This window comes from Malus domestica, chromosome 02 (assembly GCF_042453785.1).
Source record: "Malus domestica chromosome 02, GDT2T_hap1".
NCBI classification, from domain to species: domain Eukaryota; kingdom Viridiplantae; phylum Streptophyta; class Magnoliopsida; order Rosales; family Rosaceae; genus Malus; species Malus domestica.
The window spans coordinates 4,012,591-4,040,179 of NC_091662.1; the positions used below are offsets into that span (position 1 = coordinate 4,012,591).

General features: G+C 37.7%; 2 protein-coding genes and 1 long non-coding RNA gene across 5 annotated transcripts; 1 reads left to right on the plus strand and 2 right to left on the minus strand.

The window, feature by feature from the left end:
• Positions 1-912: 912 nt before the first annotated feature.
• LOC139188568 (uncharacterized) lies at positions 913-1,827 on the minus strand. Its single transcript, XR_011571976.1, has 2 exons — positions 1,776-1,827; positions 913-1,521 (listed from the first exon to the last, which is right to left on the minus strand). It is a non-coding gene; the product is annotated as an uncharacterized lncRNA (long non-coding RNA).
• LOC103449205 (uncharacterized) lies at positions 1,762-26,004 on the plus strand. Of its 2 annotated transcripts, XM_070806174.1 has the most exons (9): positions 1,762-1,846; positions 1,972-2,143; positions 2,226-2,299; positions 2,498-2,567; positions 2,648-2,719; positions 2,795-2,928; positions 3,010-3,022; positions 7,729-7,789; positions 7,873-8,055. In XM_070806174.1, exons 2-9 carry the CDS (start codon positions 1,985-1,987, stop codon positions 7,911-7,913), a joined length of 624 nt encoding a protein of 207 aa, XP_070662275.1. In that variant the 5' UTR covers positions 1,762-1,846; positions 1,972-1,984; the 3' UTR covers positions 7,914-8,055. The 2 variants fall into 2 exon arrangements, with proteins under 2 accessions (XP_070662275.1, XP_028953299.2); XM_029097466.2 differs by lacking the exons at positions 3,010-3,022; positions 7,729-7,789; positions 7,873-8,055 and adding an exon at positions 25,857-26,004 and having other exon boundaries at positions 1,763-1,846.
• On the minus strand, positions 9,981-17,497 carry LOC103418165 (disease resistance protein RPV1-like). 2 transcript variants are annotated; one of them, XM_070806165.1, is made up of 9 exons: positions 17,225-17,497; positions 16,858-17,116; positions 16,441-16,522; positions 15,636-15,706; positions 14,072-14,671; positions 12,613-13,705; positions 11,696-11,974; positions 10,730-11,575; positions 9,981-10,642 (listed from the first exon to the last, which is right to left on the minus strand). In XM_070806165.1, exons 5-9 carry the CDS (start codon positions 14,566-14,568, stop codon positions 10,106-10,108), a joined length of 3,252 nt encoding a protein of 1,083 aa, XP_070662266.1. In that variant the 5' UTR covers positions 14,569-14,671; positions 15,636-15,706; positions 16,441-16,522; positions 16,858-17,116; positions 17,225-17,497; the 3' UTR covers positions 9,981-10,105. The 2 variants fall into 2 exon arrangements, with proteins under 2 accessions (XP_070662266.1, XP_070662271.1); XM_070806170.1 differs by lacking the exons at positions 16,441-16,522; positions 16,858-17,116; positions 17,225-17,497 and having other exon boundaries at positions 15,636-16,108.
• Positions 26,005-27,589: the final 1,585 nt, after the last annotated feature.

Consider the following 27,589-nt stretch of genomic DNA (forward strand, 5'->3'; position numbering starts at 1 on the left):
ACTCTAAGTATTTTTTGGACACACGAGTCCAAACACCTTCACTTGTTTGAGAAATCCCCCTCACACTATCTTCTGAGATCCATCTATAAGCCTTGCAAAGAGCTTCATCTTCTTTTCGGGTCCAAGCCCTACCTTTCATTGCAAATGAGGCCATTTTTTTTGAAAAAAAATGAAGGAAATATTGCAAATGAAGTGAAGAAATATTATAGATGAAGGAAATATTCGAAAATATATTGAAGGAAATATTGAAAAATTGAAACAAATATTATAGATGAAGGAAATATTAGGAAATATATTGAAGGAAATATTAAGAAATATTGAAAAATATTGAAGAAGGAAATATTGCAAATGAAGTGAAGAATTGAAAGAACTTCACCATATTTATAGAAGAAAAAAATGTTTAAAATAAAAAAATAAAAAAATAAAAAATAAAAAAAACCAACGGCTAGTTGCAACGGCTAGCTGACTCAGCTAGCCGTTATATTAAAAAACATTTCAAACTATTAGTGTCGGTTATAACCGACACTAATAGTAGAACTATTAAAAAAAAAAACTCTTTAATGCTGTCGGTTATAACCGACAGCAATAGGAAACATTAAAAAAAAAATAGCCAGCCCTCCAGCCCTCTCCGATCCCGTGGGGCCCTCCCAGATTCCAGAGCCCTCTGGCCTAGCCCTCGGTTGGAGACGGTTTTAGGGCTATTTTCGGCCCTCTGGCCCTCTGAACCCCTCGGTTAGATATGGCCTAAACCCGCGGATCAGGCCGGGACTACGCAATTAGGAGCGGGTTAAAAATACTGAGACAACAGGACCCGACCTGGACCGGACGGTTGCTACAGATATCAATGAATAACTTCGTTATGAAGTGGCCCAGCGTCGCGCGAAGGACGACGATTTTGCAGATTTAAAGGTCTTATTTTACTATTCTCTGCATCCACATCATGAGGACCCTTTTGTAAAATCATTGTTACTGTTCCACCAACTTCCTTAGACTCAATCAACTCACAACATAATAATGTGATTGCAAAATCATACAACAAAGTAGGCGACGAAAATCAAAAGGGAAAATAAAAACAAAAACAAAATAAAACTCTACAACGTAATCTCCCTTTTAACTATATACGCTCTCTCTCACTCTCTCTCTCTCACTCACTTTCTTACAAACAACAAACAAATTGTACATGACGGGGAAGTCGACCTTTTGACTTGCGACCGACCCCCGGTGATGATCCAATAAAACAATCTCGCATTAGGCTGCATCGGATAACTTGAAAACTAGAGGAGATCGAAACCTAAACCTTCCATCCAGCAATTTGACGTGCAGCAGCCGCAAGTTGATGCTTTCCCTAAATGGGATTGGAGACATCTTGTGTTTTTTTTCATCTACCCAAATGGATTTCCTCCGGCTGAAGGGAAAGGATTTGGGGGAGCAGGCGCTGAGAATCTACCTGCCAGCTGTTGATCCACATTTAACGAACCAAAAGAAGCCCCACCGGTGCCAAAGCCTCCTGCCCCTTGATACCTACAAGTATGACGAATACATTAGGAAACTGCAATCAACAAATTATCTCGTCAAAATACATATTTATACTGTGGGGACTGAATACATGCAGAATTTATATTCAGAAATGCAAGAAAGTTTTAGGAGGACAGCTAGTAAAGTAGAAGAACCATACGGAAGAAAACTCGGAGCACCTACTTATTTTAGATGTTCCGTGTTATCCAATGCTAAGTGAAAAGTAAATGAAAAATAGAAAAACTCAAGATTATGGTTACCCGGAAGGTGGCACGCTGCTCGGAACTTGTTGCACCATGTAGGGCCCTGAAGTTATCAAATCAGAAAGATGGTAAGACTTCGTTTAAACTAAGTCGGATCTCCATTTTTCGTAGACGTTGGAAGCATTCAATGTAGCTACTAGCCATATAGTTGCTCAGATTTTCGGGCTAATTTAAATTTAGGTTTGCACTGCAGCCGGATTCATGTGATGTTACTTGCAACTGCTGCATATGTTGTGTGCTTAGTGGGGATCATATTGATGTACATATGGTATGCACCAGAACCAACTTGCCTCCTCAACATCTTCTTCATAACCTGGACATTAGTACTCCTACAACTCATGACCAGCGTCTCTCTCCACCCGAAAGTAAGTTCCTCTAATCACCCTGCATTAGGGGCTTCAGCCTTGTTTTAATGTGATTTTGCTTGTTAATTTCCACCCGGAACAGGTGAATGCCGGCATCTTGACTCCGGGTCTCATGGGGCTTTATATAGTATTCATCTGCTGGTTTGCTATTAGAAGGTACGGTTTTAAGTCTCTTCTGTGTGAACCACCTTCCGTTAGTTCAATTTGAGATTTTGCAGATGTTATCTGGCATTGTTGCATAATCTTTCAAAATCAATCATCCAGTTGATCACTAGCTTCATATGAAAATCTAAACGTGCGACTCTGGTATATTTGTGAATTCCGTTGATCCATAATTGTTGCTTTCGAGTGCAGTGAGCCAGCGGGGACAAGCTGCAACAAGAAGGCAGATGATTCAACCAAAACAGATTGGCTCACGATCATAGTAATACTCTACTCTTAATATTGCACACAGATATCTCTTTTCTCTACACGAAATCATGACAATGACTTATTTGTTGACAGAGCTTTGTTATAGCCGTGCTTGCAATGGTTATCGCAACATTCTCAACTGGCATAGATTCCAAATGCTTTCAGGTTTGCTCTACCGTCTGAATAACTTTTAATCAATCATCTATGTTTCCTTTAGAATGCGCCTGACATCATCTGCAGTTCAGGAAGGACGAGACTGAATCCGAGGATGATGTTCCATACGGTTATGGATTCTTCCATTTTGTTTTCGCCACGGGAGCAATGTACTTTGGAATGCTGCTGATTGGTTGGAATACTCATCAATCCATGAGAAGGTATTTTTCACCACCTTGTTTGTGAATTAAAACTGAACTCCGTTCTTTCTTGCTTGCTCAACAAGTCACTTCATTCTGCAGGTTTACGATTGATGTGGGTGTTAGATTATTAAGTTTGTTGAAAGTAGTGGTTCTATCCACTACGTAAACTTAGGATTGTTCATGTAAGCAATTTTAACTGCATGGCTAAATAAGCCCTAGAATTTAGGGATCAGTAGAAGTTGGTTTCTTTCAGACTTAGTCATATACCACGTTTAGGTTAAGTGTTTAACATGGGTTGCATGTTTATCTTTCAGTGATGTAATGCTTATATATAGCCGGTTTGTTTTTGATAAAGGTTAAGCGAATCTCCTCCCAGTTTGAAAATATCTCATTCGATAAACACTTGGTTTTAACATTTGGTATCAGAGCCCCAACCTGAGGCTCCTGAGCAAAGCTTGAGAGATAGCAATCTTTTGAGTGAAGAGGTACGAGAATATGGTAGGAGAAGGAAGTGACTTTGTGCAAGCATCCATTCCAAAACTGGATGGGCATTATGACCACTGGGCGATGCTTATGGAAAACTTCCTACGTTCAAAGGAATATTGGGGTCTTGTGGAGCATGGAATCCCTGCAGCAGCAGAAGGAGCTCAATCCTCGGAGGGGCAACGGAAAGTGCTCGAAGATCAAAAGTTGAAGGATCTAAAGGCTAAGAACTACTTGTTTCAAGCAATTGATCGAGCTGTTTTGGAAACAATCTTGAACAAGGATACGGCTAAGGAGATTTGGGATTCGTTGAAGCAGAAGTATCAAGGGACTGCTCGAGTCAAGCGAGCACAGTTGCAGGCACTTCAAAAGGAGTTTGAGATGCTTCACATGAAGACAGGAGAAACTGTGAATGAGTTTTTTGGTCAAACTCTGACCATAGCCAACAAGAGAAGGATTAATGGTGACAAATTGATAGATGTAGAAGTCATTGAGAAGATCTTGAGATCGATGACTCCTAAATATGACTATGTGGTTTGTTCAATTGAGGAATCCAAAGATTTAGACATTCTCTCAATTGATGAACTGCAAAGCAGTTTGTTAATGCATGAGCAACGGATGATTGGACATGTTGTGGAGGAGCAAGCACTAAAGGTGGCCTATGAAGAGAATTTTGGAGGAAGAGGATGTGGTCGAGGAAGCTATCGTGGAAGAGGTAGAGGAAGAGGTCGACAAAACTTCGACAAGTCAACAATTGAGTGCTATAATTGTCATGAATTAGGGCACTATCAGTATGAGTGTCCTAAGAAAGACAAGGAAGCAAAGGCCAACTATGCAGAAGCTAGTGAAGAGATGTTGCTAATGGTGTACACGGATACTCAGGAGATTAAAGAAGACATTTGGTTCCTCGACTCGGGTTGCAGCAATCATATGTGTGGTAAGAGAGAGTTATTTTCTGATTTTGATGGAAGTTTTAGAGAAACTGTGAAACTAGGGAACAATACTAGTATGGCTGTTTTGGGGAAAGGAAACATTCGACTACAAGTGAATGGAATGACTCAGGTGATCACGGGAGTTTTCTATGTGCCTGCTTTAAGGAATAATCTTCTAAGTATTGGTCAACTTCAGGAGAGAGGTCTTTCTATTCTCATTCAACACGGGAGGTGCAAGATCTATCACCCTAAAAGAGGACTGATCATAGAGACTGTTATGGCTGCAAACCACACGTTCATTCTTGTTGCTCAGTATCAACTCAATGTCCAGGCATGTTTCAATGTTCTCACAGATGATCCAGTTCAATTGTGGCATTGCCGATATGGGCACTTGAGTCTTGGTGGCTTAAAGACTCTACAACAGAAGCAGATGGTGAATGGACTACCTCAGATAAAGGACTCGTCAAGAGTATGTGAGAATTGCTTGGTAGGCAAGCAATCGAGAGATCATTTTTCCAAAAAGGAGTACTTGTAGAGCTTGTCAAATTCTACAACTCGTTCATGCAGATATATGTGGACCAATAAAGCCTACATCCAATAGTAAGAAGAGGTATCTACTCACCTTTATTGATGATTTTAGTCGTAAGACTTGGATCTATTTTTTAATTGAGAAGTCAGAAGCCTTTCGAACCTTTAAAGCTTTCAAAAGTCTTGTGGAGAAAGAAACTGATGCAAGTATTAGAAGTTTGCGCACGGATCGTGGATGGGAGTTTACATCTTACGAGTTTGTTGAGTTTTGTGTTGAGAATAGGATCTAACGACAACTGACAGCAGCTTACACCCCGCAGCAAAACGGAGTAACTGAGCGTAAGAATTGGACCATCATGAACATGGTTCGAAGCTTATTAACCGAGAAGAAGATGCCAAAGACTTTTTGGCCTGAAGCAGCAAACTGGACAGTTCATGTGCTCAACAGAAGTCCCATATTTGCAGTAAAAAAACAAAACACCTGAGGAGGCATGGAGTGGTACAATACCGTCAGTAAGTTATTTCAGGGTTTTTGGATGCATTTCATACGTACATATTCCAGACAATAAGAAGACCAAGCTAGATGATAAAAGTATGAAGTGTATGCTGCTTGGAGTTAGCGAATGATCGAAGGCCTATCGGCTATTTGATCCAGTTTCACAGAGGATCATAATCAGTTGTGATGTTAGATTTGATGAGAATAGTAGTTGGGATTGGGATGAGCATCACCATGAAGCTGTCATAGCAGATTTGGAATGGGATGATGATGAAGATAAAGCAATTGAAGCTGATGAAGTTAATAGTCAAGGAGAAGATGAAGATGGATCCAATGGAAATGAAAATGACACAAGCAACAATAGTGGATCAGATGAAGTCTCAGAAGCAAGTTTATCAAGTCCAGAAGAAAAAAGGCCTAAGGCTCCGCCGGTGTGGATGAGAGATTACGTAACGGGAGAGGGATTATCTGAAGAAGAAGACATGGTGCACTTGGCTCTTTTAGAAGACAGTGATCCAATGCATTAAAATGAAGCTGTGAAAAGTGTTAAATGGAGGAAAGCTATGGATGTCGAAATAGCAGCTATCGAGAGGAACAACATTTGGGAATTGACAGATTTACCTCAAGGTGGGAAGATGATCGGAGTTAAATGGGTTTACAAGACTAAACTGAATGAGAATGGAGAGGTGGACAAGTACAAAGCTTGGCTTGTGGCTAAAGGGTATGCTCAAGAATATGGGGTCGATTATGCTGAAGTATTTGCTCATGTGGCTAGGTTAGATACCATTCGGGTTGTAATTGCACTTGTTGTGCAAATGGAATGGACAATTCATCAATTGGACGTGAAAAGTGCCTTCTTACATGGAGAAATTAATGAAGAAGTGTTTGTAGAACAGCCACATGGGTATGTGCAGAGAGGTAAGGAGCATAAAGTTTACAAATTAAGGAAAGCTTTATATGGACTTAAACAAGCCCCTTGTGCTTGGTATAGTCGTATAGAAGCTTATTTCTTGAAGGAAGAGTTTGTGAAGTGTCCCTATGAACACACTTTATTCATCAAAACTAGAGATGGAGGTAAAATTCTCATTGTTTGTCTTTACGTTGATGATCTCATTTATACTGGCAATGATGAATGCATGTTCACTAAGTTTAAGCAGTCGATGATGAATGAGTTTGAAATGACCGATCTTGGTAAGATGAGGTACTTCCTTGGAATTGAAGTATTGCAGCAGGTAGATGGAATATTTATTTGCCAAAAAAAATATGCTCAGGAAGTGTTGGAAATATTTAAAATGGAAAACTGCAATCCAGTGCACAATCCTATTGTTCCAGGTACCAAGCTAACGAATGATGTGACTGGTGAGAAGGTCGACAACACTTTCTACAAACAGATCGTGGGGAGCCTCATGCATCTCACAGCCACTCGGCCTGACACTATGTTCGTGGTAAGCTTAATTAGCAGATTTATGGAGTGTCCAACAGAAATGCATTTGGCAGGGGCAAAAAGGGTTTTGAGGTATTTAAAAGGCACGATCAGCCTTGGAATTCTTTACAAAAAAGGAGGACATGTTGAGCTCAGAGGTTACTCAGATAGTGATTATGCAGGTGACTTAGAGGATAGAAAGAGCACATCGGGGTATTTGTTCATGTTAAGTTCAAGAGCTGTGTGTTGGTCTTCCAAGAAGCAACCTGTGGTTACGTTATCAACAACTGAAGCCGAATTCATAGCAGCAGCTTCATGTGCTTGTCAGGCAACCTGGTTGAGAAAGATAATGAAGGAGTTAGGTCAAGCTCAGCAAGATTCTACAACGATTTTCTGTGACAATAGCTCAGGAATAAAGCTCTCCAGGAATCCTGTAATGCATGGTCGAAGCAAACACATAGATGTATGTTTCCACTTTCTTCGTGATCTGACTAAGGATAACATTGTGCAGCTGGTTCATTGCAACACTCAAGAATAAATAGTAGACATATTAACCAAGCCTTTGAAGACTGATACCTTTCTGAAGATGCGTGAGCTTATGGGAGTGTGTCTGGAACTAGGTATAAACTGATTGCTTAGCAATCAGTTTAAGGGAGGATGTTAGATTATTAAGTTTGTTGAAAGTAGTGGTTCTATCCACTACGTAAACTTAGGTTTGTTCATGTAAGCAGTTTTTACTGCATGGCTAAATAAGCCCTTGAATTTAGGGATCAGTAGAAGTTGGTTTCTTTCAGACTTAGTCATATTCCATGTTTAGGTTAAGTGTTTAACGTGGGTTGCATATTTATCTTTCAGTGATGTAAGGCTTATATATAGCCGGTTTGTTTTTGATAAAGGTTAAGCGAATCTCCTCCCAGTTTGAAAAGGTCTCATTCGATAAACACTTGGTTTTAACAGTGGGATGGGCCAGCACTTGGGTGAGGATTGTGAACGAGTGGATCGCGGTCTGCGTGTATTGTGAGTATATAATGCTAAACAAAATTGAATGCGCTCTAACGAAAATCTCGTCATGACTGAAAGGAAAATTTTGTGTTTTGCAGTATGGATGCTAGTTGCTCCAATCATATGGGAAAGCATATAAACGGTGCAATCCGCTTAAGTTAATGTTTACATCTTGCCACATTAATCCGTTGTACACATGAGAGTGTCCAAGCCTCGCCCTCGAGGATCAAAACTCTTTGCATACTCTGAGAAGAGCCTCCTCAGGCCGCCATAAGCAGCAGCGCCGCTGGCACATAACACCGGTGAACTGACTGCAACTTCCAATTCGTAATGTGTGAAGATTAAGGAGGGAAAGAAAAATGCACACAAGTTAAGCATTTTAAGTCCTCCTTTCCAATACCATAGAGTGTTGTGAATTCATAACACTTTGTTCTCCATATGTAATCATTGTAGTGTGAGCAAATGTGGTTTAGAAGAATCTCAGCATGTCATTATTTGTTCCATTATTCAAATAGCAACTACATTTTGGGTCCTAGGAATTGTTTCTATTATCCTTTAGAGGTCCGTGATTGGTGGTTTTAATGTTTGGCATATGTTTGAGTGATATTATATTTACAAGCAGGGGCGGATGTACATTGGGATCAACGTGGTTCCAGGACCACTCGGAGTCCGAGAAATATACATGTGAAGGTTTTTTGAGGACTCTCCAAATGTTTAATATGGGCCCCTTTTGTATCTACCAAGTGTTTGATGTAATATCTACTAGACATTATCTCGACAGGTTGCGTCGACAACACCCTACAAATTCTCTCGATATCACTCATCGGCTTTCTTCGGCATATGTCGATATTTGTTGATATGTGTGCAACATAGTTTGTTTGACGACAAAATGCCTCAGTGAATAAACTAAAACAATTTTTGCACGCTTCATGCTCTGTTTCTATCTAAAAAAACTTCTACTTTAACATTGGGACCCTACAAAGTTCAAATCTAATTCCGCCACTGCTTACAGAGAGGAGAGTTAAACTTGAGTACAAAAAGATACACGATGTCCTAAACTAATATCGCTACGCCTGATTTCTATGAAGATCGTATACGCATCGGCGAGAAGAAGGGCTCTGTACACATCAAAGCAGGCTAGGGCCACAGCTGTTCTTCACGAATTGACCCCAAGAGGTCGTTTGTGCCATTCAAAAGTATTAGCAAATTGCCTCTTAATTAGCTATTCTGACTTTTGACTTACATTGTATGCAGTTGAGGTGTTAATTAGCTATTCTGACTTCAAACTTACATTGTACGAGTACACTGCTAAAATAATATATTATGCTGATGATACATGTGTAAACTCCCTTAAATGTATATTCGTACGACATATCATAATAGTGTACTCATGCTATATAAATTGTTATATAGTTCTCTACGAGTCCGCAAAACGATGCTTTTAATTACCAATTAATTAACAGAAAAACCAAATAATATTTGTCCACCTAAATTTGAAGCTTTGTAACTTGGAAGCCAAGAAGCCAAAAGAAAAGCCTAAAGCTGCAACATTACTGGAAATTAAGAACCAAAGGCAAAACCGTAAAATCACGTATCGGAAAATAATCTCCACTCGGTCGATCGATGATCGTTTTTACATACAAAATGGGGCAAGGCACCATCACTAGTAGAAACTAAAACCGTAGTAGAAGCTTATGAACACATCAGTCAAGAGTGAAAGGGAAGTGGAGAAAATTTATGAGATATTCTATTGAGCAATCCATCATTTCTGAGTCTTGAAAACGAGTTTTTTAATCATAACAGGAAAAACTCTACGATCTTACAAACAATTTCGTCTACAGTTTTGGGGAATCCAATAGAAGACTAACTATTTTTTGATTGTGCAAACGAGTTCATCGACTGCAAAGGTAGTAGAAAAGGTAATTCAAACCTTCTGCTAACATATCAGGGCAAGTCAAGATTAACGAAAAAGTAGTGGAAACCATATATTAACTGGCATCTTGAGGTTATCAATGATTTTCTAAGCTTAAAAGTAAATTCCTGAAATATGTGGTGGAAGCAGGGCAAGTATTTTCGCGAATTCAAGTAGTATTTGTCAATTATTTGGATGAATGTCTTATATGGCTGGCTTGTAATGTTGAAACGTTTCTAGATGCAATATATCTCCAAAATTCAAAACAACTAATTGAAAAAATTCATAGGAATCTGAAGTATGAAATATGTACTTGTCTTCATTATCGAATCGGGAAAGCAAACAACAAAAGAGGTGTTTGATGAACTGATAGTGATATGGATTAGATATGTAATGATAAGCGTGATGATGATGATGCATCACCACCTTGATTGTGCTTCACCATAGAACCTAGCTGGATGTGGATCAAAAACATAACCAGCTTTGCCCAAAATCAAATCACGCTCATTTTCCTTCATAGGTTCGTCCCATAGTAGATTCACCCCTATTCTATTCAATGTATAAGAAGCAAACGTAGAGGTATAAGATCCCACTAAATTTATATCAACTTCAACTCTATCCCCGCCTTGCAAACTGAGCTTATCGTTCGATAATTGTCCCTGCCAAATATGATGGGATTCAGGTTTGTAGAATATTCTATTCCGATGTTCTTTGATTATGCTGGTCCGTAATTCGGTACGCTTGGTATTATTTATAACAGTAATGACAATTGTAGGAGGACGAACTGATATATTGCAGGAGTATGAGCATAATAGAGTCAGCCCTTCAAAATTACGACCATCGCTCGAGGGAATATCAAAACTGACTTTACTGCCATGATCATTGACAAACTCAAACCAATCGGGAACATAATTCCCAGGGAAGAAAATGCCACCAAATCCGCAAGAAGTCCATCCCTACATATACAATGCAAGTGTCATATATATACATGTGCGTTTGTGTGTGCATGTGCATGATAGGAAGGCAATGAGAGAGAGATATACCTGTAAGATGTTCTTCTTAAAATCAACTGTGAGATTAGTGCACCCTTGCATATCAATCCTTACCATGGAATTTAATGACTTATCCAAGCCTGGAACCTCAGTGAGTTTGAGTGAATCACTTACATTCAGTTTTCTCATATTTGACATTTCTGAAAAATCCGGCATTGTTTCCAATGCAGGGCAATCAACGGCATACATAGATCTCAAACTTGTTGGTAATCCCAAGATTGTATGAACATTTTTGCATGAAGTTAACCACAATATTTCAAGCTCTGAAAGACCACTGAGGCTGGGTAGGGTATGAAAATCATTCTCACGAAGATACAAGTATTGTAAGGAACTTAGACTCCAGAGATCCTTCGGGATTTCATCTTCAGGTAAATCGCACCATGCGAGATTCACACTCCTTAAAGAGTTTAAGCCGTGTAACGAATAGGGCAAACGAATTTTGTTCACGTTTGCTAGGGATAAACGAGTGAGATTCTTCAATCTTACTATGGAAGGTGGTATGTGTCTTATAGATGTACTATCTACTTCTAGTATTCTCAATGATATCATCTCCCCTAAATTCTCATGTAGTTCTCTGAATTTATCACAGAAATTAAGATGAAGAATCTCAACAGATTTCGACTTATAGAAATCCCTCGGAAGAGAACTAAGACTGCAACAGTTTCTAAGGTTTACCAAAGAGAGTCTTTCGAGATGACCAATGGAGGGGTGAATCTCGGACAAACTGTCACATCGTTCCAATATTAACTCTTCAAGATTTGGGAGCTCTGAAAAGTCTGGCGATTTAATTAGGGAACGGGAGCAACTGAGATTCATGATTTTCAACTTCTGAAGCGACTGTGGCACAAAACCAAAGAAAAATTGAAATTAATATCGAAAAAGAAGTTCTCATAAAAAAAGAGAAGGAAATCCAAAAACAAATAGAAACAGAACATCATCATCTGTAATTGATTGTACCTTGGAACCCTCCCAAACTTGTACCAGTATACTCCACTGCATGTCTAGAACAGCTAGTCTTGGTTGATTAAAAAAATCATCTGGTATGGACTTTAAAGGACATCCTTTCCAGCACAACCATATTAACTCTTTGGGAATATGTTTGTATTCTCCATTGAGCTCTACATAGCGAAGCTTAAGCAATCTCAGTTTCTTCATTTTGGCAAATGCTACTGTACTGAAACTAGCCGTATCAGAGCTTTGCAAATCTAGACTTAGTCCTTCAATTTTTCTAGTTCCCTGTTAAAAAAAGAAGTTATACTTACAAAAAAATCATACAAACTTCACATTTCATATTCGGAAAGGTAATGCTAGGACACCAAATTTTTTAACCAAATTTGCAAACCAAATGATGTGTCACAAATAAGAAGCAAGCCTGTTAATCGACACTTAATTAATTAATTCAATAATCTACAACCATATCTTACAAATTTCAATTTTTCATGTTCCCCTTTTGAACATCATATAATTTTCATATTTAGAACAGTTCAATTTCTTAATCCTTGAATATCGTCCTTACAAAAACATCATTTGAATCAGGGATTGTTGAATCTAGTCATTCAAATTTATCAAATAAATAGACGATTTATTATTAATATGTCACTTGATACATACATCATTGATTTATTTGATATATTTGACTAAACGATCTTCGTTTATGAAATTTACAAGTGAGGGAATGAGTTCATCACCCAAGAAGGAATTGCAAGTATTATTGATTAGGCAAAATCACGTGGGTGAATATATGCAAGTACTATTGTTGGCTAATGGAGCTCTCCTTGTGCAACTATAGATACACATGAATGATGTTTAATGTATAATAGACATACGTGGTTTATACATGTATTAATCCAAAATTATATTGGGAATGTACTTACAGATTTATTTGTCAATACATCGGTGACATCTTGAGGATTCCACAACCTACTCCATTTTTCAGGGTGGCCAAGGGATTTTTCAAAAATGATTACTTTGGCCATTTCTCGAAGCAAATCATGCACATTCAACTCGTTGCGTTCAACAGTTACAAGGCATCGTTCACGAAGGACACTGATTCCTATTGTTGCAAAAAATCCACATGCATCTAATACTTTTGCGACATAGTCCTTATTCCATCCAATAAAGAAACAAGATATGTCAAGGAATATGGCCTTCTGTGTATCATCTAGCCCTTCAAAGCTTATTCTTAGTGGTTTTATTATTTTTCCATAAGGAGTTCTTTCCAATTTCTCCAGTTGACTTTCCCACTCTCCTATGGTTCTTTTAATAAAAAAGGAACCTAAAATTTCAAGTGCTAGCGGCAAACCTCCACAGTAAGAAACAACCTTTTTTGAGAGTTCAAGATATCCTTCATCAGGCCAACTATTTTCAAATGCATGCCAACTAAAAAGCTCAAGAGCTTCTTCTTCATTCATTTCCTGAGCCATATATGTCATGTCCACTTGCTTTAGTAAATGTTCATCTCGTGTCGTAATGATTATTCTACTCCCTGGACCAAACCAATCACGTTTTCCAGCTATTGCATCCAGTTGTTCCATTTCATCTATATTGTCTATGATGACAAGTACCCGTCTATGTTGGAGATAATATTTTATCATACTGATACCTTCATCAACACTGCTTATGTCAAGTTTCTCTTTCAAGATGTTAGAAATAAGTTTTTCTTGCAAATTAACCAGACCATGTTTACTTGTATTGTTGCTAACGTCGGCCAAGAAACTTTTGAATTCAAACTTAGAATAAATTTGGTTATAAATGGCTTTGGCAACTGTTGTTTTACCCAATCCACCCATCCCCCAAATCCCAATCATGACGACATCATTTAATCCACCACTTGAAAGATGAGTGATAATATTCTGAATGCGAGAATGGATTCCAACTTGGTGCTTGGCCACATGTAATTTGTTTGTGTTCGGAAGCCATTCCTTAATAATTTTGTCAACAATTTCTCTAATAACCTTTGCTTCGCGCCTGAAAATTGAATTCGTAAGCATTAGTGGGACTCAATGATAGCTCAGTAGTAGCTATCAATACATAAATAATTATCTTTCCTTCATATATATTATATTTACTAACTAGCTCGTATGTGTTTTTGTGACCAACTTGAATAAAAGAAAGTCATTCATAAATTAACAAAAAAATTTCTTTCCTTCATGTATACACACTAACTAGCTCGTATGTGATTTTGTGACGAACTTGAATAAAAGAAAGAAAGTCATTCATAAATTAAACTCCAATTACGGTTTAGGTTTTAGCTTCTGTAAAATGTTAATTATATGAGAGATTTAAGTCATTCACCAATATGTTTCAAATCTTGAAAAGCAGGTGAATGATTACCCATTGTTTGTGATTTGAAGATGGTGGCCAGACAAATTTGCAGCTTCTGCAAGAGCCTTTCTCCATTGCTTTACCCTTTCTTGTTTAGCTTCACGTTCCTTGTCATCTTTTTCTTCACGGATGCCCTCTTCGTGCTTCTGAAATGCTTGAGCTAAATCACCGTTCTGCTTCCTGACATGTGAAGGATCAACATGATAGAATATTGGCAAAACACGTCGCCCTAGTTTGGATCTGCACTCCATGATCTTCACCAGCTCGTCAAGACACCAACTCGAATCCGCATACCTCTTTGAGAAGACAATGATAGAGATCTTTGACTCTTCGATTGCCCAGAACAGTTCTTCTTTTATTTCTTCCCCTCTTTTTAGATCGTCCTCATCGATATAAGCCTGGTATCCCCTATCTGTTAATGCCGCGTGGAGGTGGCCCGTAAAGCCATTGCGTGTGTCTTCGCCTCTGAAGCTCAAGAACACGTCATGATTCCAAAGTTTTGACATGGTGGAGGATGAATGACACGTCCGACCCCGATATCCTCCACCAGGGTAGGTACATGCTGGCCGACATCCGAAGGCGACGAAGTCATACTAACATGCATGAGAACTATAAAGAAAAATTAGAAAACTTCATTTTAATCCTTGGCAAAGATGACTTTTTGATTAAAACCATGAGTAAGATCAAAATCTAATTTTAGTCCCTTGATACATTAATAACCTCATTTATTAATTATATTTTGATTTTATAATTATTTATCTTTTTCTTTCTAATTTTTAATGTATTAATTTTATTTCATTATAATTTTTATTTTCATTTCATTCATCGTAATATATTTTGTTGTGAACATTTAGATAAACTAATTTTTGTTATACAATATATTTTGATGTACTTTATCTTCTTCATTTAGGTATATTAAATTCATTATAATACATTTCGGTGCATATATTTAGGTACACATATTTCGGTACATACATTTTGATACAAACATTTAGGTACATTAATTCAATATAATACATTTTCGGTACTAACATTTCAGTGCATACATTTCGGTACATATATTTAGGTACATTAATTTAATATTAATACATTTCGATGCATATATTTAGGTACATACATTTCGGTACTAACATTTAAATATATTAGTTCAATATAATATATTTCAGTACTAACATTTAGGTACATTAATTGAGTCTTTCAAGTTTGAAGAATGTTAAATAAAATTAATAAATTAAAAAACTCTTTTTTGGTCAAAAAATAAATTAAAATTTGTGTATTAATAAATTTAAATATTTAATGGGAGACATTAAATAAAATGCACATTAATTATTTTGAATTAAGGGCACATTAGGGACTAAAATCAATATTTAATCTAACACCAGGTTTTTTTTTTAAATTTTAATCTTCTTGAGGGATTAAAGTTCAAAAACCCCAAGAAAAATGGACATAAATAAAACTTGTAAATTTAACTATAATGAATATGCAATTGTGGAACGTGTTCAAAGCACACAACTAATCTAGAACTCTAAAAAGAAATAATATAAAATTGAATGAGCAAAGAAATGGGTCCTACACTGAGAGGACTCGAATATGCCGATGTGGAAGTGCCTTGACGTCGGAATTGTACGCCTCGAATCTAAAGTCCTGAGGGGGCGCAAAACAAAACATGAGTGGACTAATTTGATATATAAGTAATACTAAAACAGTTATTCATCAACGTACTAACCCCCAAAGTTTAGGAAAACTCAATAGTATAATATGTAATAGGTTTTCCGAGAAACCCTAGCATGCCATAAAATTTCTCATAAAGCATGTATCATGTAGTGTGCTTAATAGTGTTATCATATATAAGTATCTTCCGGCCATAGCCACCAACCAAATGCCCGACCAAAGTCAATATAAGTATCTTTCGGCCGAAGCCACCAACCTACGCCCGGTGAAAGCTAATTATAAGTATCTCTTGGCCAAAGCCACCAACCTACACCTGGCCAAAGCCAATTATAAGTATCATTCGCCCGTAGGCAGAACCATTTGCCCGTAAGCAGTATCATTCGCCTGTAGATAGTATCGTATGAAAAACCACTAAGTAAGCACAAAAAAATATTAACATAATATTTCTTATATATATATATATATATATATCTCTCTCTCTCTCAAATCGGAGCTCAGTAACTAAAACGTCATATTGTAAAACCACGTTCATAAGTAGGTATATAGTCATCAATCATATATACCACAAAGAACGTAAAGTCGATCAAGCATTATAATTTATAAAGTGTAAATCCAATTTACTCATAAACGTTTCATAAAATGTAACCATTAAATCATGTATGCATTTCTAATAGTAAAATCATGCATTTTAAAAGAGATCCACTCACAGTTACTTCGCCGTCGAAGAGCCGTGCAAACTAGTAAAGACGGAAAAACTAGTAAAGACGGAAACGCCACATAAAATTGTACCTAAGCACATAATGGGACCAATTAATAAAACTCTACTCAAACGATGGAATTTGAAAAAATGGAGCACGAATTTGGAATCAGGACATCAAAATTAGTCTAGAAGGAGTTCCAGGAGAAACCAGAAAAAAGTCAACATTGACCGTTCAACGGTAAAAAATCAACGGGTCAGGTCAACGGCTGACTCAGCCAAGCTGAGCCAAGCCGCGGGAACTTAACTGGTTTTTTGGCCTGAAGTTTGTGCAACTTTCAAAGCTCCGTAACTTCTTCGTTTCTTAATCAAATTCGACCTATTATATATCAAAATGAAGATAAAAAAATGTAGAATAAGATTATACCTAATTGGAAGCTCAATGGTTGCCAAGATGGCCCGAAAATGGCCTAAAAATGACTGATCCGCAGGAAAAACTGAAGAACTCGTCGAAAACTGGTAAACTTTAAACGTTCATAACTTCTTCAATACTCAACGAAATCGAGTGATTTAAAAATGAAAATCATGGTTCTCGATGAGACAAAGAGAATGGTATCTTACAAGATGGATACCTCGCCTTTTTTTTGCCGGAAAACGCCTCGAAATTCACGGGTTCTCGCCGGAATCTGGGAAAAGCTTATTCCGAGTTATTTCAACGTCCAACAAGTCTAAACAACATACAACAAGCCTCGATCTAACGTTAAAACACATCCCAAGGGTTTTTAGGAGCTTACCAACGTCGAAAGAACCACAAACTACGTCGGAGCTCATCGGGAAAGGTTGATGAACAGTGACTCCGTCACTGTTGGTGTTCCACGGTGTTTGGCCTAAGATTTCGAGGTCATCGAGTCCAGTTGGTGAGGTTTGTAGTTGCTGTGCTCGAGGAAGAGAATGAGAGGTTGCAGAGGAGAGAGAGGGCTCGGGGAGCTTAGGAGAGAAAGAGAGAAAGCGAGTAGAGAAGAAAGAGGTCCGAGAGTTCACACGGGAAGGAAAAGGGAGAGAAGGAGGAGATGTATTTGGCCGGGGGGGGGGGCGTAGTCAAAGGATGGGTCTCCTTGGGCACACCAGCTATATTAAAAATATATTATAATATTTGTAAAAGTTGCTCTATGCTTTAATCGAGATCCTTCTTTTACACCATGTTTTGTGGCTTTATAGGATTAGAATAGGATTTAATCGTTTATTTGTATTTGTATATGTATATATATATGGGCTACTTAGCCTCGGTTCCAGATGGTGAAAATTGCATTCGTCCATATTCTTATTTCTTCCTCCATATATTCTTCCATACACAAATCCCAGGAAGTACGTGGCTCTTTCTTAATTAAATAAGACCATAAAGCAAACATTTTAAACAAATATCTCCCAACCAAAATGAAATTACAAAATTACCCTTCCATTCTGTAAATTCTAGGACGGGTCGTTACAATGAAGAGGCGGCTTCGCAGGCTGTCATGGCGGTATCCACCGTTGTGGCACTATAATGGTTCAAATCACGACCGAAAAAAAACGACAGTAGTTATATTTGTGTTACCGATCCGATGGTACTGAAATCTCGGAGCCCAATCAAGATCCTTCAATCAACAAAAACATAAGTTTATAATATTATAATGTTGGCGCATGGACTTGAGAAACAACATACTACCAAGCCACCCGGGAAGGTGAAGTGGAACAAAGGAAACGAGGAAAGAAACGAAGATGAAAGGACAAACAAAGAGTATTGAATAGAGTATAACAATGACTTTTTGACGGTGAATATACCTATTTAACTATCAATAATGTATTATTTTAGGTTGAAATTTGAAAGCATTTGAGAACAAAAAAAGTTTTTATCACAAATGGTTTCTGAAATTGACTCGTCCAATTAAGATGGTCTTGAAATTGAAAATTAATAAATGAAGTCCCTAAAATCGTATCAATGTAGTCATTTCGTTATAATTTTGTAAAAAATTTCGTTATGTGCTATGGTACATAACTAAGGCCCACAACTCATAAGTCTAATTAAATATTGCTATATATATTTAAAATGTTTAAATAATAAAAAATAATTTTTATTTTTGTATAATTAAAACTTCAAATAAAAAGATGATTTCTGCGTCCATCCAAATGTAACATGAAAGACCAAATTGTTACAAACTTACAGAAAACCTACTCGATGACAATTTTGTCTGCCGATACTCTACTTCTTCACCTCCATAGTTTTGATTTCCTCACCCTCGACTTTCTCCGAGGCTTCTCGATCCATCCCAACCTTCACCTCCACCAACCCACTGTCAACCTCCCCTTCAAAACAATCCTCCCCCGTTGACATTTCCAAAACCCTCATCACATCTCTCGCAATCTCCGCCGCCGCCGCCGTCGTCATCGTTTCAGTCATCGTCGTAATCAGATGCGTCGGAGGGTTTGGAATTGGCATTGGAGTGTGAGGTCGGTGAAGAGGTTCCCGTCAAGAGGCTCGGAGGATGGTAATTCTGGCGGAGGTAGTGGTGGTGATTGTGGATGAGCATCTCGAGATTGAACGGCTGAATCTTCCAAATGCTCCAATTGGGGGATATTGTTATTACCGGAATTGTTCAAGGACGAAGCGGCTTTTTCTATAAGATTTTAGAATTGAGTCAGTCCGTGGAGTGGAAAGGAAACAGAGAGATGTGTGACCGCGGGCAGGGGGATCTGCAGTGCTTGCTCGGTGGGAGGGAACAATATGAACAGATTATCTTATTATTTTTATTTTTTTAATTATATAAAGTGAGACCCAGTTATGATGTGGCACATAACAGTATTATTAACAAAATTATGATAGAAGAACCACATAGATTTATGACATATATTTTTGGAGATCATCTTAATGCGGTGGGTTAATTTTAGAGACTATAGACGTGAAGGGATATTAGTAACAATTATTCAAGATGGGCAATATATAGAGGTGCAACTTGGGTTTGGACAATCCGAACCCACTCATGCTCAACCCGACTTTAAACCCGAACAAGCAGTTTTTTATTTTTATTTTTTTTATTTTTTTATTAGTTATAACCTGTCTGAACCTAACTCAATTTCAACATGTTCATTGATTGGGTTGAGTTGGTTGATTATTTGCTTGTCTATCCCCAACCCAACTAAACTCGACTAACCAAATCCAATCTAATCATATTGTAACCCATATCAATTAATGTTCATACTACATCCAAGTGAGTCAAGTCAAAAAATCAACACCTTTTCTAATATTTTTTTCAATAAATTACCATTTATAATTACATAAGCTTTTAAAAAATAAGAGACTTTGCTTAGTCAGCCAATATTCATATTCCCTAAATTGTAAAGATTTATAATAGATTATTAATCTCCAAAGCCTAAATTCTTTGTGTCTCGATGCGAGAACTCGTTTTTGGTTAGGTTGAAGTTTGAAAATCAGAAAGTGGGATCCTTCCCCACTACACATAACAATCATTTTTCCTATTATTTTATTACCACTTTTTACCAAAAGCCAACACATTCATCACACCTTCTCTCTCACGCTACCTCCCTCCCATTTTCCCCCATTTTCTGCCATCTCACTCCCACTAACAAATAATTTTATTATTTTATTTTAGGCTAAAAAACTATTTACTACTATCATGTTTCATGATTTTCAACATTTGGTACATCACGTTTTTTTCGTCTCAAAGTCATACCTAAAGTGTAAATTTTGGGATAGTCTCATACATCCGTTAGTAAAACTGTTACGTCTCCCGTTAATTATGACATGACACCCATGTGAACAATGATTGAGTGACACGTGGTTTTTTTTTAATAGAGAAAGGGTTTCAGTGAAAAAATATTTCAAAAAAATAATTTCCCGCCCAAATTTTTTTCCCATAATCATATACCTTACATTTTTTCCCACCAAAATTTTTTGAAAAAAAAATCAAATTAATAGGAAAAAAACCACAACTTTCTATTCTAAATCTGCAAATTCAATTCCAAACAAACTTTGAATTCTAAATATGCAAATTCATCATTTAAACTACCAACAAAGTTGAATTGTCAACAACTTTCAATCCACAACAAAGTTCAATATACACCCTCCAATTCACACAAAAGTATCAAAAGACCATAACTTTTACAACTAAAAAACACTAAAGATCTGTCCAAAACACTAATGGGTCAACTTTAACAACTAATTGAACTCTGTCCAAAACACTAAAGATCTATCGAAAAGTTGTTTCCAAAAAAACTAAGGGCATATTTAACTATAACAAAATGAACCCTTAAACAACCTAAAGCATTAAAGCAGCATCATGGAACATTCCTCCTCCTTTTCTGACCTCTTGCAGTAGACTTTGAAGTGGTTTGAGAGGCTTGAGTTGGCTGAGATGAAGGTTGTAGAGCTTCCTGAGTGCACGACTGAGATGACTGAGAGGGTTATGATGCCTTAGATGTTGAGGCCTAAGTAATGAACCCATATATCATTAACACTAACAGATATTACACTTCACAAATAACAAATTCACTTAAGAAATGAAAAATCAACAAAAAATATCAAAATTATACCTCATTTTTCTTGCTTGTTCTTCCTTTTCTAGCAGCTGGAGGAGGATGAGTGGTAGGGCATCTGGCCTTGTTGTGTCCCAAGGCCTTGCAAACACTACATTTCACACTTTTTTGCCCTTTCTTGCTTAACTTGAATTCATTTTCATCACCCTCCCTATGTCTCATCTTTTTTGTTATCCCCGTCTGCCTTTTAAAAGTTGGAGGAAGAATGCATTTGTTTTCAGATGGCTCCCAAAATTTCATGCCTTAGACGAGTTGAATCAAGTTTTTGTAAGCTTCAAAGTACTTCTCCTTCTTGTACCAAGAGGAAACAAATTCCTCAAGCTGTCTCCTTGCATAATAGATGGCCGAGCAACCATGTATGCAAGGAAAGCCTGTCAAATACCATCTTCTGCATGAGCAAGTGCACCTATTCAAATCCACCATAAATACATTGCCTCTGCCTTCATCCACTTCAAATTTTTCTCCTCCATACCATGTAGCTATAGTGTGTGAGCTTTTCAGTTTGTACTCCTCAAACTTCTTCTGGATTTTTTGGCAGATAGCTCATTTATCCTTCCTCACTGCATTTCTTCTCAACCATATCTTCTTCATCAATAAAACTCTTATAGTTTCCAGCATGGTAATAATAGGCTTGTCCCTAGACCTTAGGATAAAATAATTGAAGCTCTCACAGAGGTTGTTTAAGAGAATGTCACACTGAGTGTGTGTCTCAAAGTGTGACCTACTCTAATGCAAGGCTGGTTTTTTCTCTAACCATTTATAAGCTTTTTCATTCAGCCTATTCACCTCAGCCATACTCTCCCTAAAATCAGCGATGATTGTTGCCTTGGCAGCATTCCACAAAGCATCATTTAATCATTTCCCTTTAAACCCATCTGCCTTGTAATTGGTGTATAAGTGCCTAACACAGAACTGATGATTACAATTAGGCAGCACCTTCTCAAAGGCTGGTATTAAACACTTTTGTTTGTCAGAAATGAAAGTCCAAGCACGCTCGTTCACAATTCCCAAGTCAGTAGCTAGTAGTTCCAGAAACCAAACCTAATTGTCCTTGTTCTCAAGCTCTACTATAGCATATGTAATAACCCAAGTTTGGTTATTTGCATCCATTCCCACTGCAGACAGTAACTGGCCCTTGAACACTCCCTTCAAGTGACAACCCTCCAACCCTACAAGCTGCCTACATCCATTCTTAAATCCATTTTTGCAAGCCCGCAAACAAATATAAATCCTCTAAAATATCACATGAGCATCATATCTGAACTGTACTACCCAGGTTTGTCCTCTTAAGCTCATCATAATACTCCCACAACTTTGTGTACTGATCTAAGTTACTCCCTTCAAGGATTTTCAAACATTGTGCTCTCACTCTGTAGGCTGTCTTGATATGGATCTCAACCATTATTTCCTCTTTCATTGTCTCCATAAATGTAGTGATGGGCATGCTTGGGTTGAGTCTGAACTTGTCCACATACCACTTCACAAGCCATGCCACTTTGCAGTTAGGATTTTCCCTCCAAATCCTCGAACATTCATGTTTCCCAACATAGGTTTTCACTTGCATTGAATCTTCATTGTACATCCTGGAAGCATACAATCTCCATGGACAGTTTTTCTCACACCTTGCACTAATCCTCCATTTCTCATTCCTTTTTAGCTTAATAAAAGGTGCACCATGCTTAATGGAGTGAGACCACACTGCCTCTCTCAACTGTGCAGCATCTCTGAACTTTAATCCCTTTTCAAACTTTGGATCATCCATGTTGGCTTTTTCATTAAACTCAAGGTAGATGACCTTCTCATCACATTCTGAACCTGAATCGTCAACACTGTGCAGGCCATCTGAGTCTTGTTTCTCATCATCAAGGGGAACGTCTTCTACATCCTTTGCATCAATAACATCTTCTGGATGTTGGTTCCCAACCCCTTCACCCCTTTCAGCATCTCTAACGACATTTTCTACAGCCGTATCATCTACTGCACGACAATTATCATCTTCCAAAATGTAGTCACTGTCCACAAACTCACTCTCTGTAATGTCATCCTCTGTATTTACTGCCACAAACAATGCATATTTGTTAAAAACCTAAACTTGGCGAAAATAATTGAATACTGAAATGAAAATTGTAAAAATAAATGTTTCAATAATTTTACCTTCATTAGCTTCTACTTCGATCCCTTCATTAACTTCTTCAGCTTTGTGACCTTCTTCAGTTTCATCACTTTCATCATCAGCATTGAGAGGACCATCTTCAGCCTCATTTCCACTTCCTTATCCTCCCTTAGTTGCTTCAGCCTCATGTTCATCATCACCATTGTAGGCTATGTCATTCAAAAGACAGCCATTTTTCGAAATCATCCTTACCCCATTTTGCTCTACCCTTCTTCAGTTTTGATCCACTTCCCTTTGTAATCGAAATCGCCACCCTCGATTCCTCAATATCTTCTATAATGACACTTTTTTTTAATATGGCACTCTCATCTAGATTCATCAAAAGCTTATGTTTCAAGGCAGCTTGCTTCAGACTTGGATGTTCTAGGTACATTTCTATTTCCCTAACCCCTGGAACATACTTGCACATTTCACCCACATCTTGATCCCGTTCAATAAGCCTTAATCCCTCACAATAAGACATCCTAGGAATCCTATAGTGATACAACATAAACCCATCATATCCTAACTCCTTAACCATTTCATCAATCTCGAAAAAAAGACATGAAGTATTTGTCTAAGTAATCAAACCAAGCCTCAAACCTTCCCGTTTATGCACTTTCAGACCACTTCCCACCGTGGTTAATTTTAAGGCTAAATAATTCGGGCATGCCTGCAAAGTCAAGGAGAAAGGTGAAAACACTAGTAGGACCATGAGGAAAAAAAGTGAAAACAAAACCATGGGGACTATGAGGAAAAAAAGTGAAAACAAAACCATGGGGACCATGAATACAGTTCCACCTTTTTTCCTGAAACCATAGAAAAAAAGGTGAAAACAAAGCCAATGGGGACCACAATTAAAGACAAAACCACATGCAACCCACTACAAAATACAATTCCAGAAACCATAGAAAAAAAAGGGATTGGAACTCACAGATCCCTAATCCCTAAAATTTAAAATTTGAAAAATCGGAAAGCTTAAACCCATATTATCTAGACTTCGAAAAAGGTAGGTTACTTACAATAAAGTGGTGTTTCACCCACTTCGATCCTTCTTTTTTCCCACCCCATCGCCAACGATGGCTTCACGACAATCTTTCCTATAAACGAGTGCGCAATGTACGACGGCGTGCGAAGTGGAGTGACAGCGTGCGAGGTGGAGCTACGATGAGGTCGAGTGATGGCCCGTAGGTAGGGTTTAAGACGGAGATGGGGGGTCGCGATTTTCTGGGGGAGTGAAAAGTTGTTTCACTTTTCACTTTTTCACTTTTTCTGGGTGAGATGGGGGGTCGCGAATTTTGAATTTTGAATTTTTTTTTCATTGAAACCCCTTCTCTAAAAAAAAAGAACCATATGGCGCCCAATCATTGTCCACATGAGCGCCACTTCACAGTTAACGGGAGACTTAATAGTTTGACTCACGAATGTATGAGACTGTCCCAAAATTTACACTTTAGGTATGACTCTGAGACAAAAAAAAATTGATATACTAAATGTTGAAAACCACGAAACATGAGGGTAGTAAACAATCTTTTACCCTTTATTTTAACTCTCATTCCTCTCCCTACACCTCTCGTTCTCTCAGCTCATTCTTATGGAGATGAATTGTCTGCCCTCCCCATCTGATGCCCTTCTCATCCCTTCCTATTTTATGTGGTCAAGTTTAAACCACATCAACATTTTATATTGATTTTTTTATAGAAATAATAAGACAAAAAGCAATGAGAATATAAAATGTTAACGTGGCTTAACCGTGACCACATAAATGAGAGGGGATGGAAAGGGCATGAGATGGGGAGGGCAGACTATCCATCTCCCATTCTTATTACTCTCCACCTCTATTTACATTTCTTTTACTTCTCTCCTTCCCTCAAACTCCCTCCTTTCCTCTGCACGCACAGAGAGCTCCGAGACAACAGCTGAGCTAGAAATTTTTCACCGGATGAACTAGCTTAAAGATTTAAATCCTTATAAACAAAGAAACTTGATACTATATATTTTTACATTATCAGCTAGCTTAAGAAAATTTTCACAAGGTGAGCCAAGAACTTTCGTTATTCAAACAAATTCAAACTTGTACATATACAAAAAGCGATGAGAAAAAAACTATGAGAAAAAGAGATGGTTTGTAAATTGTATTATATAATTAAACCAAGAGAATTTGAATCAGTAACTAAATATATAATGGGCTACATTCGAAAAAAAAATACATGTAAAATTTTATTTTCAACCAAAAGCTATCTGGGCTACAGCCCAAGGTAGCCCTTGATGTGGCTCCACAGGTGCTCCGAGAGCCCCAAAAACAAGGAGTTGCTGCTCCATTTGGTTAGCAAGCATCCAGGAACATCCGTTAAAATTAGGGTTTTGGTGTATGGAGATTGTTAGTAGGATTATCTTGTCAAAGCTCGGAATATCGAGGTGAGTGGTTTATATAATATGTTGCAAATTATACTTACTTTCAAATATCTCTATTTCAAGTCAAGCATATTGGATTTGTGGAAATGCTTTCGGAATTATTAATATAGTGATATGTGGATATTTGGAATTGTTCATGGAGCATGAGAACTTTAGTGTTGCATTAATTCGAGGAATAAATGTAAACTGCACTCCGTTCTTTCTTGCTTGTGAATTAAAACTGAACTCCGTTCTTTCTTGCTTGCTCAACAAGTCACTTCATTCTGCAGGTTTACGATTGATGTGGGATGGGCCAGCACTTGGGTGAGGATTGTGAACGAGTGGATCGCGGTCTGCGTGTATTGTGAGTATATAACGCTAAACAAAATTGAATGCGCTCTAACGAAAATCTCGTCATGACTGAAAGGAAAATTTTGTGTTTTGTTTGCAGTATGGATGGTAGTTGCTCCAATCATATGGCAGAGCAGATAAACTGTGCAATCGGCTTAAGTTTATGTTTACATCTTGCCACATTCATCCGTTGTACATATGGGAGTGTCCAAGCCTCGCCCTCGAGGATCAAAACTCTTTGCATACTCTGAGACCGGCACTTAACACCGGTGAACTGACTGCAACTTCCAATTCGTAATGCGTGAAGATTAAGGAGGGAAAGAAAAATATACACCAGTTAAGCATTTTAAGTCTTCCTATCCAGTACCATAGAGTTTGTGAATTCATGACACTTTCTTCTCCATATGTTATCATTGTAGTGTGAGCAAATGTGGTTTAGAAGAATCTTAGCATGTCATTATTTGTTACATTATTGAAATGGCAAATATATTGTGGGAGGTGTTTCTATTATCTTTTTGAGGTCTCTGATTGGTGGTTTAAATATTTGGCATATGTTTGAGCGATATTATACTTACAAGCAAGACGGATGTACATTGGGATTAAGGTGGTCCCAGAGTCACTCGAAGTCCGAGAAATATACATGTGAAGATTTTTTGAGGACTCTCCAAATGTTTAGTATGTGTTCCTTTTGTGTCTACCAAGTGTTTGATGTAATATCTGCTAGGCATTATCTTGACAGGTTGCGTTGACAACACTACAAATCCTCTCAATATCACTCATTGGCTTTCTTCGGCATATGTCGATATTTGTTGACATGTGTGCAACATAATTTGTTTGACAACAAAATGCCTCAATGAATAAACTAAAACAATTTTTACACGCTTCGTGCTTTGTTTCTATCTAAAAAACTTCTACTTTAACATTGGGACCCTACAAAGTTCAAATCTAAATCCACCATTGCTTACAAAGAGGAGATTCAAACTTGAGTACAAAAAGATACACGATGTCCTAAACCAATATGGCTACGCCTGATTTCTATGAAGATCGTATACGCATCGGCGAGAAGAAGGGCTCTGTACACATCAAAGCAGGCTAGGGCCACAGCTGCTCTTCACGAATTGACCCCAAGAGGTCGTTTGTGTCATTCAAAAGTATTAGCAAATTGCCTCTTAATTAGCTATTCTGACTTTGGACTTACATTGTATGAGTACATTGCTAAAGTAATATCTTATGCCAATGATACATGTGTAAACCCCTCTAAATGTATATTCGTACGGCATATCATAATAGTGTACTCATGTTATATAAATTGTTATACAGTTCTTCTCTACGGATCCGCAAAACGATGCTTTTAATTACCAATTAATTAACAGAAAAACCAAATAATATTTGTCCACCTAAATTTGAAGCTTTGTAACTTGGAAGCCAAGAAGCCAAAAGAAAAGCCTAAAATCACGTATCGGAAAATAATCTCCACTCGGTCGATCGATGATCGTATTAACATACAACATTGGGCAGGGCACCATCACTAGTAGAAACTAAAACCGTAGTAGAAGCTTATGAACACATCAGTCAAGAGTGGAAGGGAAGTGGAGAAATTTTTTGAGATATTTTATTGAGCAATCCATCATTTCTGAGTCTTGAAACGAGCTTTTTCATCATAACAGGAAAA

What these genes read in the sequence shown, in the direction of transcription:
- LOC103449205 (XM_029097466.2), top strand. Translation starts at nt 1,985, where the DNA reads ATGTTACTTGCAACTGCTGCATATGTTGTGTGCTTAGTGGGGATCATA. An exon ending in TGCTGGTTTGCTATTAGAAG is followed by an intron (nt 2,300 to 2,497) that starts GTACGGTTTTAA and finishes TTTCGAGTGCAG; the next exon opens with TGAGCCAGCGGGGACAAGCT. An exon ending in ACTCATCAATCCATGAGAAG is followed by an intron (nt 2,929 to 25,856) that starts GTATTTTTCACC and finishes TTCATTCTGCAG; the next exon opens with GTTTACGATTGATGTGGGAT.
- LOC103418165 (XM_070806165.1), bottom strand. Translation starts at nt 14,568, where the DNA reads ATGTCAAAACTTTGGAATCATGACGTGTTCTTGAGCTTCAGAGGCGAA. An exon ending in ATGTATTGACAAATAAATCT is followed by an intron (nt 11,975 to 12,612) that starts GTAAGTACATTC and finishes TTTTTTTAACAG; the next exon opens with GGAACTAGAAAAATTGAAGG. An exon ending in TTAAGAAGAACATCTTACAG is followed by an intron (nt 10,643 to 10,729) that starts GTATATCTCTCT and finishes TTGTATATGTAG; the next exon opens with GGATGGACTTCTTGCGGATT.